The sequence below is a fragment of the Lampetra planeri genome, chromosome 30, assembly GCF_965212315.1.
Source record: "Lampetra planeri chromosome 30, kcLamPlan1.2.h2, whole genome shotgun sequence".
Lineage (NCBI taxonomy): Eukaryota > Metazoa > Chordata > Hyperoartia > Petromyzontiformes > Petromyzontidae > Lampetra > Lampetra planeri.
The window spans coordinates 10842234-10857796 of NC_136136.1; the positions used below are offsets into that span (position 1 = coordinate 10842234).

At 52.4% G+C, this 15563-nt stretch overlaps 1 protein-coding gene across 2 annotated transcripts in view; it reads right to left on the reverse strand.

Annotated features, from left to right (window-relative positions):
* Window positions 1–15563, reverse strand: part of LOC144728964 (homeobox protein Meis1-like) — a 253698-nt gene that overhangs the window by 219167 nt on the left and 18968 nt on the right. For both annotated transcript variants that reach the window (XM_078608760.1, XM_078608759.1), the window contains exon 2: window positions 12791–13008. In XM_078608760.1, coding sequence (XP_078464886.1) covers window positions 12791–13008 — 218 coding nt within the window. The remainder of the gene's footprint in view (window positions 1–12790; window positions 13009–15563) is intronic.

A 15563-nucleotide genomic window follows, 5' to 3' on the forward strand; every position in this document is an offset into this window, starting at 1 on the left:
CCAACAACACCTGTGACAAGTATCTGAACCAGACCTGGGACTCCCCTAGGTCAACTCAGCCTAAAATGAAGACTCGGTACGGTGCATAACATCCCCCACCCCCTCGCGTGCCGTTTCCAGCCTTCACATTATTAGTGCTACTCACGAACAGCAGCGCTTGCTCCGACCGCATGTTAAGGCTATATGGGGGATCTTTGTATTTGCAACATCGAGCTTGAGAGTACAATAATCCCAGAGACGACCACAACAGCGTCTACTACACTCGGGATAGGAGTCGTCGTGCCGCGCTACGCCCCAAACAAAACGAAGCTGACCAATGCAGTGTCCAGACTTGGCCTCTTGGCCTGAACCGGCACTTATCGGCTCAGAATAAAATCGCATCCAATTCCGCCTTGACCTCGAGCCACGACCTCCCCCACCCCAGCCACGTTCACTCACCCCCCCCCCCCCACAGCCTCTGAACTCAATAGTCTGAACAGCAATAGCACCTTGCCACAGGCAAACCTCCTCAAACCAGGTCACCATACAGTCGTACAGCCAATGGTTAAATGCCCTGGCCAATTCTACGCATCACCCGTTGCTTTCCACTGAATGCTTTTAATTATCAACGGTGGCATGGTGGAAAAATAGTCCCAAGTCGCTTGGCTGCACGCCGTTGCATCTACTCAGCCCAGGTCCCATTAACGTTACAACTCCACCGAAGTGGAGTGCGAAGCTTCAAAGGGCCACCCCTCGCTTGACACTCTCTTGTGGCGTGTTAAATGATCCACTGCAAGCCCAGTCTGCGAAACTAACAACTGGATGATGGGACCTTCCTTGCTAAGCGCCCGTAACGTAAACAAGCGTGCGCTTTAGTTGTGACCGCGTCAGCTAAGACGTGAACAAACTCTCTGTGTCAAGAATCAACGTCGCTGCTGTGAGAACGCATTTTTGTTTTCAATCCCTTGTGGAAAAAGAAGGGGAAGAGAACCCCCCCCCGCCCATTATTTCTAAACACAACGTGACTTTTGGGTGGGGCGACACTTTGTAAATGAGGAATTTGGAGAAAGAAAGAAAAAAACCTCATAGAGAGGAGCGTTAGAGACAATAAACTCGCCCAATGATTCAGGAATGCATCGGTATCCTGCGCAACGTTCCAAGAGCTCCACCACACCGTAGGCCTTGAAGTGCCGGATTAAGCTAGGGACCATAGCATTTGTAGCTACTTTTGCTGCTAGGATAATCCAGCACTGAGGTCTTGCCGACCACGTTTAGCCTGTGAACTGATTCGCAGTGCGCGGAAGCTACACGAGTCGAGATGCGTGGCTACGCCGCCTCTGGCGAGCAACAAGCCGGGCCACCATCTTCTTGCCTGTAACCACGCTCGCAGTGGTCGCACGCCAGCTGCCAGACGTGGCTAATGAAGCCAGCAGAGAAGTCGCGGTGGCCAGGGAGATGTTAACTCCCTCGCCTGGTATGCAGGAGCTCGTGGGTTCGATCCCGACCCTGAAGACGCTTGTATAATTGGAGTTTGCGTGTTCTCCCCGTGTTCACGTGAAATTTTTTCCGTCTCCTCCAGTTTTTCCCTCCACATTAAGAATCAACATGCGTTTAGATTATTTTGGCTGCTTTAAATTTCCATGCAATAAGCCACTTTGTTGAATTATCATTTGTGACCAGGTCGCTTCTGAACAAGAGCTACATAGCTCAATTGGCCTTACCCTGTTTCGTTTACAGTTTGAGTTTAGTTTAAGAAGTAGCTTCTTACCATACGTTTGTATAAAAAAAATAGTATGTGCATCGCAACGTTGTTACTCAACGATACTTAAATACTGTACGGTACACTCATCCTGTGACGACGACTTCTATGTAGCATGTGTATGTGTAGAAGTCGTGTGTGTGTGTACGTGTAGAAGTCGTGTGTGTGTGTGTGTGTACGTGTAGAAGTCGCGTGTGTGTGTACGTGTAGAAGTCGTGTGTGTGTAGTGTAGAAGTTGAACGTGTGCGTGTAGAAGTTGCGTTGTGTACATATAGAAGTGTGTACGTGTAGAAGTCACGTGTGTGTACGTGTAGAAGTCACATGTGTGTAAAAGTGTGTGTGTACGTGTAGTCCGGCAAAAACAACTCCCTACCCCCTCGTGGTGCCAGGCGGCAACGCTGTGGTGGGCAGTGCCGTGGGTGGAGGGCCAATTTTAATTGGCTTTACCCAGGCTGGATTGTGTGAGCTCATAAATCCTTGAAATATCTGGACAAAGTCCCATCGGTGAGCTCCTCCGGCAGGCAAGGCTGCACTGGCTGGGCCATTTAGCCCGCATGCCCAGCCACCCCAGGCCTAAACAGCTTTTGTTTGGCCAGATCGAGGGGGCTAAATGGGCACGGCACGGACTATAGAAGAGATGGAGTGATGTGGTACAGGAGGATGTGGAGCTGAGTGGACTTGCCGATGACTGGTACCAGCGGTGTCAAGATCGGCCTCTGTGGAGGATGCTCGTAAAGGACGCTACTGGACAGTTGGAGGCAGTCGCCCTCCAACAACAATGGAGGGCGGAGGAGCGACGCTCACAACAACGAGCGGAGCGCTGGGTAGCTAAAGCACAGCAAGTTGGCACAATAAGGGGCACAGGTGGTGCATCAGCCAGTCGTCTCAGTCAGTCGACCTGTGGCATCTGGGTCTGCCCCGTGACCTCCTGCCAGCGGGCGTTCGACACTTCACGTGGCCGCAAGGTGCACATAGCCTGGCACAAGCGTCGTGGTGACTTCACCGCCACTTAGTGGCGAATGGCGGTTGTTGTTATATACGTGTAGAAGTGTCTACGTGTAGAAGGCACGCGTGTGTAGAAGTGTGTACGTGTAAATGTGTGTACGTGTGTAAGTCGCGTGTGTGTGTAGAAGTCGTGTGTGTAGAAGTTGCGCGTGTGTGTGTGTGTGTATAAGTCGCGTGTGTGTGTACGTGTAGAAGTCACGTGTGTGTATAAGTCGTTGTATACGTGACACCCGATGAGTTTTGGTGAGCACTCCGTTCTCTCGGTGTTCCTCTCCCCCTTCCTCCACCCCCCCCCCTTCTTACGAACCCGTGTGTTTGTCGGTCTCACACAGTGGCAGTGGCGGTGATCCCCCACGCACTCACGCGGTTGTTGTTCCAACGTATCGCGCGGTTGGCTTAACGTACGGTGCGAAATAAGTTGAACATACAGGGCGTGGGGATGGCATTGGCTCCGATGTATCATGACAGGGGTCAGTCTCCTCCGTAAGAAGACGAGTACAGTTCATAGAAAGCTGCATCTAAGTAATGTTACGTAAGTATGTTGAACTTATTTCAACATACTGTACATACATACGCAGCCAACCGGAGGAAGGACATAAAACTAAAACACAAAAAGCAGTTCTAAAGAAGTGAGTTTGTCAATCTAGACGATTTAAAAGTGACGCAGCTCCCGGTGGCTTCCTAATATCGTAAAGGAAGAACGTTCCAGACGGTCGCATCTGAAAGCGCCGCGCGATGCGGTGACCACCGCCGCCTTTGTTCGACGGCCCAGCCGACAAGCCGCCGCTGCTGCGAGGATGAGCGCACTTCACGTGATGGTTTACGCTCCTTGGACATTGTGACTGCAACATTTTGCCACGAAAGGGCATTGTTACTCCCGCACATGGCCACTGTAAACACGCGCCGCACACACACACAGGATGCCTGCTACCTACGCTGCTGATGATGCTGCTGCTGGATTGCATCGGAATTTTAAGGGAGCAGTTTGTTTTCACGTAAACTTCATTTTGTATTTTGTACGTGTTATTTTTTTGTCGTGTGTTTCACCCGCATTCTAAATGAACACGCCTGACACTAACCTTCCCAAAGAAGTAGACGCAGAGAAAATCTGCAATATTCTCATCGTAACAGTTTTCCTACAAAATACAATGACGATGACAGGGTCCGTTTCTCAACAAGTGTTAACAATCAAACTGGCGTTGCGCTGATCGCATGGACATCTAGATGGGGTTGACTCCAATGTATCACCGCTACAGGCAGTCAACTTCAGTTGCGTTACAGCACGCGTTTCTCTTCGAGTAACTGCCGTCATGGACCTGTGCGTGGGAATATTGTGAGCGACACTCGCAACAAGTTGGTACAGCTGGTGGTGCATCGAGCAGTCATCTCAGTCAGTCAACCCATGGCACCCGCGCCTCTGTTCCGTGACCTCCTGTCAGCGAGCCTTCGACACTTCACGTCACCGTCACTTAGTGGCGAATGACGGGTATTTATATATTCGTGTGTCGCTGGAACATTAGGCGTGTGAAACAGCGGTATTGGCGTTCGAAGCTTTTGCTAAAATCCCAGTAGCCTAGGTGAAATTTCTGGTTATGTGCCCTAATTCTAAATAGACATCAGAGTTGAATCTGTTGCATTACACACACATTCAGACTGGAATAACCAGCCTGTGTTGCAGGGTGGACTGTGGACGCTACAACCGAGACAGCTGTGCATGCGTGATTCTGAGCAAGTGGTGTCATTTCCACGTTTTCATGGCAGGCGTCAGTGTCTCCACAGGAAGACGAGTACAGGACACGCAACAGCTAAATCGAAGTAATCTTTATAATTTCGTTTTTTTGTCACACCCCACAAACGCTAGCTGGATCGGTTAAACTCACCGGTACAAACCCTACAATGGCGCAATGCTATGTTAACCCTTTCCCAGCAGCACATGCCCTAGAGAAACCCGTAATAGTGTGTGTGTGTGGCAGATCGTGCGGGCGTGGTGCTGGCCACCCACCCCCTCGTGTGCCGCTCCGGCCTTCATGGGTGCTCGCTAGCAACACTTGCCCAACAGTCTATTCCAGACTATACGGGGGACCTTTGTTTTGTATGTGTGTGCGCGTGAGCGTCGGCCAGATTATGGGGAGTGGTGGCGCAGTGGTTAGCGCACTGCGCTACGAACCCGCTATCCCTTGTTTGATTGCTACTCATGGCCAACAGCAGTGACAGCGATAATCTGAACCGGTCTTGGGCCTCCCCTAAGTCAACTCAGCCTCAAATGAGTACCTGGTGTAGAGTACATACATTGCCACTAGGGATACAAAGGCAGCGGGGCGTGGTGCTGGCCACCCACTCCCTCGTGTACCTTCATAGGTGCTCGCTAACAGCACTTGCCCCTAAAGTCTGTTAAGGCTACACGGGGGATCTTTGCCTTTGTCCACCAGATAACAAATAAACGAGACTCATTTGTTCATGTGCGCCACAGTGTAGTGATTTAAATGTGCACCACGTAGCTAATTGTATGGGAACCTGTTTAATAAATATTAATGGCACTAATGGTAATTCAATGCTGCCCTAACACTGTGAACTGAGCAATTAAACAGCTGTGAAATTGGGGTCTGGGAAAAGAACACTGTACGATTTTAAACTAGCGTGAGTGTTAAAGTTGTATTATGTATCACATGCCCCCTCTTGTTATGCGCGCCTGTGTGCGGGGGGGGGAGGCTATGGTGGTAATGAGGAACTGAAAAACAGACGTCAGCAACGTTATGCGAGGATTTACTTTTCATTTTTCGGCGTCGTTAGGCTTGCAGGCATTGCACGAAACGCGTCGGAGAGCACCCGTCCGCCGAGGAGATGGAGCGATGACATCGGCCCGTGGGCCTGTGCTGGGTGGATTTTGTTGTTGTTACATCGTGAGGAGTGGCGGCGTCTAGGAGAGGCATTCATCCGGCAGTGAATTGTGACCATGGCTGCTGCTGCTGATGATGATGATATATGTTTAGGTCGAATGTGTTGAAAACAAATCAGTGCATGTGCATCTAGACACTTTTATTTTAATGGCACTAATCATCATCCTGATTATTATTTCAAAATGTGCAATATAGCAACGGCGTTTGTAGTATTGATGACAGCTTTAAAAAGGAGTAATGCTGTCCTTATGTGCTCCATCACTCGGTCCGTGCGTTCTTATTGGACAATCCATACGCACACCTGGGGTGCAAACGGCGCTACGCCGTGAAAGGGTAGATACAGGGGAGTCTCTGGAGACTGGACACAGGGAAGCCAGAGGTTGGGGGATGCCAGTAATGCTCTTAGAAGTGCAGAGAAATACTTTAGAGAAACGAAAGTTCCTGCCGGAACGCGGCTCGCATGCATGGAAGTGCATGGTTGGTGTTCAGCCATTAATATATCGCTGGGCATCTGTGACAAAGAGATTCATAGCTCATCGGATTCCTCCAGTATAAATACATATTTCGATGCTCATATATGAAATGACAATATATGTGATTGATTCAATTTATTTTGAAATGTAATCTCCCAAAACAGAGAAAGAGCCAAGTCAATTAGCAGCAGACCACGTGATAGCCCAATGTTCTTCACTAATGTTCAGAGGGAGGCACTTTCTCCGATAAGACATCATCAGTGTGAGGACCACCGCACATTTGAAACCATTGGGGGCTTAACAGCAGCGCGATTATGATGATGGGGCGGTGTTTTCGCTCTTTGTGTATTGTCGGGGTCCGCACTAAAGGCCACCAGGCCTTGCAATGACGAATGCTGTGGTAGCCCGATCCTGTGGTTAAACGTGTCCATTACGAGTGGTAATCCCCTGCGTCTCCCCTTCGTGTATACCGTTTGTTTAACTTCTTTCGCACCGTACGTAGCCAACCGTGCTCATGACTACTGTAAACACGTGTTTTGAAATACGGTTTATATTCCGTAAATATTTATCGGAGATTCATGTTCCAATTAATAAACCGTGCAGTTCTTATAAAGCACAGTACTTAGAGCAAGAGTATTATGTACTTCCTGGGCATGTAATGGTAAGTGACTCATTCGTCCATGTAGTGGTATGCCAACTGTTATTAAACTGTAACTGATCGGTTAATAGTTATCTGCGAATAATGAATCACGATCGTCATTGTTGGCATTATCATTTTCATCCTCTTATCCAAGGATAATACAATTCACTTAGCACCTGCCGTGACCGCTTGTGTGGGTGACTCGTCGTCACAATCGCGAAAAATAATATCCAACAAATGCGAGGGGTGTTCGTGGATCGGAATTGGTGACCCTGGATAACGAGGATTTACACATCCAGAGGATCGCCAATAATCGGAGTTTCACGTGGGGGGGGGGGGGCGGTGCAGGTGACAGACAGCGCACGCACAACACCAAGCCAAGTCTCCGTCAGTGCCGAATTATCCTAGCAGCACACATGATGCTACGGGCCCCGCACTTTCAAGGGCCACCGCGCTAAATGTGTTAAAGCTGTCAATTCCGGTTCAGTGATTCTGCACTTGCTCTATTGCTATAGTACGATACCGCCTTCAACTTTTATGAACGACTGGGTGTTAAGGTTAGCGAGTTGTCATATTATCTGGCTGTATAGCAAATGAAAACATACAATTACTTTACTATGCAAGTTAAAAATGTGTGTTTTAATATTTGTTTTAATTTAGAGCCGCTTTATAACAAATGCTACAGGCCCCGCACTCGCTTAATCCGGCACTGGTCTCAGCGTACACTCGTGACCACGAGGAGGGAGAGGACGGGTGGGTGGGTGGGTTGGCGGTGGTGGTCGCAGGGGCTCCCCTACCCTGACCCACATCCCACACGCCACCCCCAACTCCAAACGCCGAGTCTACGCCCCCCACCCCTTGCCGCCCTCATTCAGGAGCCTCCTTGGCATGGACCGCACGTCGCCGTTTCTCGATGCCGGGGGCGACGCCCGCTGAAAAACACCCGGGCGGGCGGGAGGGCGGGAGGGCCGGGGTTGGGGCCCGGGTTTGGGGCCGGGCAGCACAAACCCCCGACAGAGGGAAGGAGGGACGGTGGGGCACCCCGGACCACCCCCGGCCACCCTGCGCACGCCACGTGCATCTCAATGATGGGCTCGTCCCGGCGAGCCAAGGGGTTACTGCTCAAACTTAAACTGCGTAAGGGGAGAGGTCGGCGGAGGCTGACGCTCTGTTTGACAGGGAGGCGAGTGCTTTAGAGTTCACGGAGGAGGAGGAATGGGTGGGAGGGGGTGGCCCAGGGTAGGTGGGGGGGGCGAGGGGGTAGCCCAGGGAGGAGGGGGGGCGAGGGGGTGGCCCAGGGATCAGGGGGTGGCCCAGGGAGGAGGGGGTGGGAGGGGGTGCGAGGGGGTGGCCCAGAGAGGAGGGGGTGGGAGGGGGTGGGAGGGGGTGGCCCAGGAAGGAGGGGGTGGGAGGGGTGGCCCAGGGAGGAGGGGGTGGCCCAGGGTAGGTGGGGGTGGGAGGGGGTGGGGGGGTGGCCCAGGGTGGGAGGGGTGCGAGGGGTGGGAGGGGGTGACCCAGGAAGGAGGGGGTGGGAGGGGTGGGAGGGGGTGGCCACGCATGCAGCTCCCAGGTTTTGCGGGATGCTGTTGCCGATGACAATCAGGTCAATTACATCTTGAGGGCTTGTTTTTTAATTAGAGGAGCTGACTTGTCAGTAGAAATACGAGGTGGTGAATGGAATGGCTTTGTTTCTTCTTCTTCTTCTGTCGAATGAACATGTGTGGCGATACACCCCGCCTCTCTGTGACGGCCTTCCTCTTGCTGATGATGCCTGATTTGAGACTGAGAGCGTTTGTGATTACGGCAAAAACACTGTGGGGAATGATGCACATCGTACGCGCGAACTAAATTCTTACAATAAGTACTGTCTGCAACTGCCTCCTTAAACACAACTAGCCCGGACGAGGTGCCAACTTTAAACATACAGCAGTCAAACTCTCAGGATGCGTGCCTGTCAATAATCCCAACGAAACTTTTGCGCATTCTAAAATGTATGGTGGGATTTAATGGCTGCGTCGCATGGCTTCCCCTGTCTTTGTTTTGTGTGTGCGCGTGTGTGTGTGGAGAGAGAGAGAGAGGCGGGGGGGGGCATGCGACGAGGAAGGTCGCTAAACAAAGGGGAGACGGAGTGACGAAATCAGAGGCGTGCGTTGAGTGTTGTTGAGCGAGCCGCGTGGAGGCTGAACCCCCACTACCACCACCACCACTACCGCCACCACCACCACCCCGAGGGCAGTGGCCGTGTAAATGAGACACAGGAACGGCGCGGAACAAAAAGTGACGCAGATCGACGGTGCCCCAAGTCGTGCCCCACTATTCATTAACGCGGGGGGTGGTGGGGGGTGGCATCGGTGGTGCCACACACAGCCACTGCCCTGCGCGTCCAGTCACAATCGTGCAGCGTTGGCGTTGGGGGTGTTTGGAGCAACGCTGCGGTTACGAAGGGCGTTTGAGCTGGGTTAGAGAGCCGGGAGTACACATTCGCGTTGTAAGGGAAGAAGAACTCGGGTTCTGTAGGACTGCAGAGATGTCAGCCAGCGCTACAGTCTGCATTTACCAGTGCGGGCTAGAGGCAGCCTTTACTCGTAGGGGCTTTGGTTTATTTTAAACGAACGTGGCAAGTTCAGAGCCGGGGTGGGCAACCCGCGGCTCTGTACGCACTGCTTCGTGACGTAGTGAGTGCGTGTGTGTGTCGTCACATCCGTTGCAGCTCTTGAAATATTGAGTTTTGTACCGAATTCGAATGTTTTCTTTTGTTATCATCTGGTTTAGAACAAGAGTCAACGTTGAATTATAACACGAGATTGCGAAGGAGAGTTAAAGTTGCTCGGAACAGGGGCTATGATCTGTCTAATCCTTAATACGTGCTGGACATTGGCACACAGTGTGTCACCGTAGATGGTGAGGCCTGTATCCATCCAGCAGTGGATTGAATAATTACATGTAAGTGACACGCCTGCCGTGTCACCTCGCGCCGCACGGGGACAGCTGCCTCTGGGAGTTCCCTCGGAAAAATGTTTGCGATGAGTTGTAACGTCACCAACCAACAACGCCACGTGCATGCACAGAGTAATATTATTCCACTGTGCCTGTAACAATAACAACGACAAATGCACGAGGTTTTGATTTTACCAGCTGGTGCTGTAACCTCAGGTAAAGAGATTGTTGTTGTTGTTGCTGTAACTTCTGCGTGTGTGGGACGCGTCACCCACTCCGCACACAATGGGACTGCCGAACAGCGGCGCTTATTATTATTTATGTATGGAACGCATGAACTTTGGAAGCTGAAAACCAGCATTGATTTTCTGACACGATTAATAAATCACCATCGAGCCCAGGAGCCACCTCCCCGCGCGAGTTACAATGGCGAGCTGCTGTAAACAAGTTCGCGCGTGTCACCTGTGCCGATTCGACACCACAGTAAATATGCGCGCAGAGCTGCCCCTACGGTAGGCAGCGAGTCGGGGCGACCGCCCCGGGACCCGCGCTTTGGGGGTCCCCGCGTTTCGACGGATATCACACTTTTAGTTTGAAGGCACCGGGGGTGAGGGGGGGGGGTTGTCTCGGGCCCTTCACCCCGCTGTGTACGGTGCTGTATAGACGCGTGAGGGACGCGTGTGCAAGGGGGCCTCGGTCACGTGTTCTCAGGCAAATTGTGACGGATTGAATTCTACACTACCTCGGTCGCCGAATCGCAGACGCGTTCGCACACGGGGTTACGTTGACCACATAGTAAAGATTGTTCAGACGCTGGCCAAGCAGACCCAGGATGTGAAGTAGCATTGATAGTGGATCCCAGAAGGGTCCAAGCTAATGACGGCTCTTCACTCATTGTGTAGTTGTGCATGACTTGTGCGTACCACGCTCTGCGGATGATGAGACGCTCCGGAAAGTAAAACCGCACCTAGGATTTTGCACGGTTGGCTACGTACGGTGCGAAAGAAGTTCAACATACAAGACGCGATCCCAAACTTGTGCCCGGTGTCAATAAAGTTATATAAAATCTGGTAAAAAAAACACATAACTACAGCTACCTGATTAAAACGCACAACCCAAACTTTTGCTTCCAACTACAGGGGACAACATGTGTGTCTTTTAATCCAGACAATACGGTGTACTGCGTGTGGTATCCCTGCATTTGAGCATGGCCAAGTGTTCCAACATGAGTAGTAGATTGTTGTGGTTCTTTTGTGTGCGGCAAATGCATAACCGCGTGGATGACGTCGGGTGCACGAGTCTATCATGTGGGGAGTGGTAGTGGATTGGGCCACGAACCCGGTCACCCGAGTTCGATTCCCGCTCACGACCAATAACAGTGGCGAATATTTCAACGGGTCCTGGGCCTACCCCTAGGCCGACTCAGCCTCAAATGGATTTCTTTAGCACCGTGGAAACATCACCACTGGAGTAACAACGGCGGCCGAGCGTGGTGCTTGCCTCCCATCCCCCGTTATGTGCCGGCTATCATGGGCGCTTGCTAACAGCACTTGCCCCAACATTCTATCGAGTCTTTACGGGTGATCTTTGTCTTCGTGAGCCCAAGCGAAAGCCTGTCGAGCTGACTGACGTTTGTCAAAGCAAACGCCGCGAGCGAGACCAACGCAGTCCCGGTTGTAGGTGGCGATGTGGACAACCGTTCCCTTTGAAAGCGCTGTCACGGGCGGTGATCAATGCGAGGAACTTGGGGCAATGGCGCGAGCGTGCAGCGTCCTGGGAATGATGATGACGACGACGATGAGTGACGGGGCCATCGAGGACGCTACAGTGGTTGGTGAGCTCGCACGCGTCCACGCGCATGACACCGCCGTTTGCTGACTGCGCCCCACTGGGACGAGTGTGCGGACCGTGACAGCTGAATGACAGAGGCCCGATGCTGTCATCAAAGCAAGGTTGGGAGCGTTTAAGCTCGTTCATCTGTCTCTCCTTAACCGGGGAGAGAGGTATGGGTGGGGGGGCATGATAACTATCCCGATTCGATTGTATTCTTGCGTACGTTGGCAGCTGCAATGTGGTTCGGGATGTCGAAACCAATGTCGAGCGTTGCTGGCCACGACGGGAGGGCTTCAGCATAGAGAGAGAGAGAGCGAGTTCGTGTCGTGTCGCTGTTCCTCCTCCTCCGTTGAAGGGGCGCAGGCTACAGTGCGTTGACTATGTGGTCCATAGTTTGAGTTGCATGGCCACAATCGCACGACTGAGGCGTGTCTATTTAATGTTCCATTCGTGAAGGAGATGCGCGCTTCTCGTAACGATCATCCAATATGAGCCGACAAGTACTACAAAGTTGTATCGCTACTAGGGAACCTACCCTCATTTAAAACCGGGCCACGTTATTCAAATTGTTATCAAATGGGTCGCCGTGGTGGCGAGATGTTAACTACCTCGCCTGGTGTACAGGAGGTCGTGGGTTCGACGCCGACCCTGACGCCTGCTGGATATTTGGAGTTTGTGTGACTCTCTCTCCGATGGTTGCGTGATTTTTTTTCTCGAGTCCTCCGGTTTTTCCCCTCCACATTTAGAATCAACGTGCGTTTATGGTGTTTGTTTGCTATTAATTTCCACGTGAATGGCCACTTCGTTGAGCTATGGCTTGTGATAGCCAGGTCGCTTTTGGAGAAGAGCTATATAGCTCAGTGGGCCTTACCTGGTACAACAAGTATAGTTTAAAAATAGTTTCAATAGGTAAAAAAACAGTATGCCCAAAACTTTGAGCAACAAACCAGCAGTGCAAAAGGCCTCCTGGCCACGGTGCGATGCAATTGTTTTGTGGAAGTTATCCCCGGGGGCTTCCGCCTCTTATACACACGCGGTGAGTTAACAGCAGTGCATCACCCGAGAAGTCTCGCCCCGTCGCTTCAAACTGCCGCGCCCGGGGAGATCGAATCCGAACCGGCGACTCCATTGCATCGCACGTTCAGTACCGCGGGCCACTCTGCGGCAGCATTGAAATAAATCGCAAATGCCAGGGGCAAAGGGGGCGGCCCTGCAATTCCCTCGCGCGCGACGCCGCCGCTCGACCCTGTCTCTTGGCGGTGTTCACCCGTAAATGGAGTCCTTGTCTCTCTTGACGCTGTCGCCCGACGCGGAGCCGAGCGGAGGAGGCTGCGGGTGCCCGTAGGGCGGCGCGTGCAGCGGGGGCCCCGGGGGCAGGTGGTGGTGGTGGTGGTGCAGGCCCCGGGGGCCGTGCGGGTCGCCGTAGACAGACGCGGCCATGGCCGGCGTGAGCCCGTCCAGACCTCCGTACGGGAGCTCCTCGTACTGCCGACAAGCACACGGCGGGGGGAGATACGGGGTTGCTAACGTGCGGTGCAAAAGAAGTTCAACGTACATGTGTGTCGACATACATACATACATGGGGGGGGGGGGGTGAATGTTGTGCACGTGGCGCTCGACTGAATGCATTGGCGGCAACTCAAAGCGTCTCTCGTCACATCTCAACCACGGCAATGGCCCCCAGTTGCAGTCCCGTCAATGGACGCCCCGGTGGCAGCTGTCTCTGTGCGGCAAACTATGTACGGAGCACCAGCCTGCGTTTGCCAATGGACATGAGGCCGGTGAGTGTCTGTTTGTTTACTTGCTACGGCAGGAGGGGAGCGGCGGTGATTTTGCACTCCCGTCGTGTTTTTTCTAGTGCTTGTTGTTGTAACGCTCTGACCCCGTGCCCCTTTACTGGACAAATGTCGAAAAAAAGAGCTTTATAGCTCATCGGATTCCTCCTGCAGCGCACGTAAATATTCGTATGATGATTATGCCACGACTCATGGGTGTAGCTGCTCCAGGGCGCCCCTCTACAGCGCTACTTGGGCTGCTCATCCACCCTGGCCATTAATTTTTTATTCTAGGCCAGACGGTCCCAAGTTCGACCTCTCCATCCCGGGCGGCGAACGTGAGCCGGGTGGGTTCAAGTCGACCTCAGCCCCCGCGTCGGGCATCGGGGAAGATGCGACTGGCACTTGACTCGTGTTGGAAGCAAACTGAAATAGAAACTTCAAATCACGGCCACACGGCACCGTCGTAGCTTCTCCTGCGAAGTCGCCGCATGGATGCGGGGCCTTAATGGGTGACGGTCACAACAGGGGACACACGGCCATAGTGAGCCGGGTTCACTACCGTGCCATCGAACTCGCGCGTGAGCGAGCGGGACACGCGGCGCTGGGTGTGCATAGCTACGAGTTGAGAGCCGTGCGGGGTTTCGTGTCCCTGTAAAGACCAACCCCCCATCCCCCCATCCCCCCATCCCCACAGCAGTCAGTGACGGCAGTGGTCGGGAGACGAACACGGAGTCAAATTCTCGCGAACGTGCACACATTCACTCACACATTCACTTACAAATTCAATTACACACACATTCACTTACAAGTTCAATTACACACACATTCACTAACGCATCCACTTACACACGCATTCACTTACACACTCCCTCGCTCAGACTTTCACTCACACACACATTCACTTCACACATTCACTTCACACGCACACACACACACATTCACACACGCACATTCACATTCACACACGCACACGCACATTCACACACGCACATTCACACACGCACACACAAGACAAAGATCCCCCGTATAGCCTTAACAGACTGTAGGGGCAAGTGCTGTTAGCGAGCACCTATGAAGGCCAGAAAGGTACACGAGGGGGTGGGTGGCCAGCACCACGCCCGACCGCCTTTGTCTCCCCAGTGACGATGTTTACACACCTCACCAGGTACTCATTTGAGGCTGAGTCGACCTAGGGGAGGCCGGGACCGGTTCAGATAATCGTCACTGGTGTTGGCCGTGAGCGGGAATCGAACTCGTGTCGCCAGGTTCATAGCGCAGCGCGCTAACCGCTACACTACCGCTCCCCTCACACACACACTCACACACGCACACACGCACAAAGACAAATATCCTCCGTACCGTCTTCAACCGACTGTTGGGTCAAGTGTTGTTACCGAGAACCTATGAAGGCCAGAGCCACTCCCGCCCGTCTTTGTATCCTTCGTCCCGATATTTACACATCGCACCAGGTATTCATTTTAGGCTGAGTCGACATAGGGGAAAGCCCAGGACCTGTTCATATTTTCTGTCTCCGATGTGACACTCACACACGTGCATTTACTCACACACACATTCACTCACATGTATACACACATTCACTCACACACACATTAACTCATGTATACACACATTCACTCACACACACATTAACTCACATGTATACACATTCACTCACACACACATTCACTCACATGTATACACATTCACTCACACGCACATTAACTCACATGTATACACACATTCACACACACATTCACTCACACGCACATTAACTCACATGTACACACACACATTTACACACACACATTCACTCACATGTACACACACACACATTCACTCACATGTACACACACATTCACTCTCACACACATTCACTCACGCATTCACTCACATTCACTCTCACACACATTATCTCATATATCCACAGACACATCACTCACACACACATCCACTCGCACACCACGAAACTTCACGAACCCGAACTGTCTGGTGGAGTATGGTGGAGTGTGGTGGAGTGAGCGTGGTGGAGCGTGGTGGAGTGTGGTGGAGCGTGGTGGAGTGTGGTGGAGTCTGGTGGAGCGTGGTGGAGTGTGGTGAAGTGTGGTGGAGTGTGGTGGAGTGTGGTGGAACGTGGTGGAGTGTGGTGGAGTGTGAGTGTGGTGGAGTGTGGTGGAGCGTGGTGGAGTGTGGTGGAGTGTGAGTGTGGTGGAGTGTGATGGAGTGAGTGTGGTGGAGTCTGGTGGAGCGTGGTGGAGTGTGGTG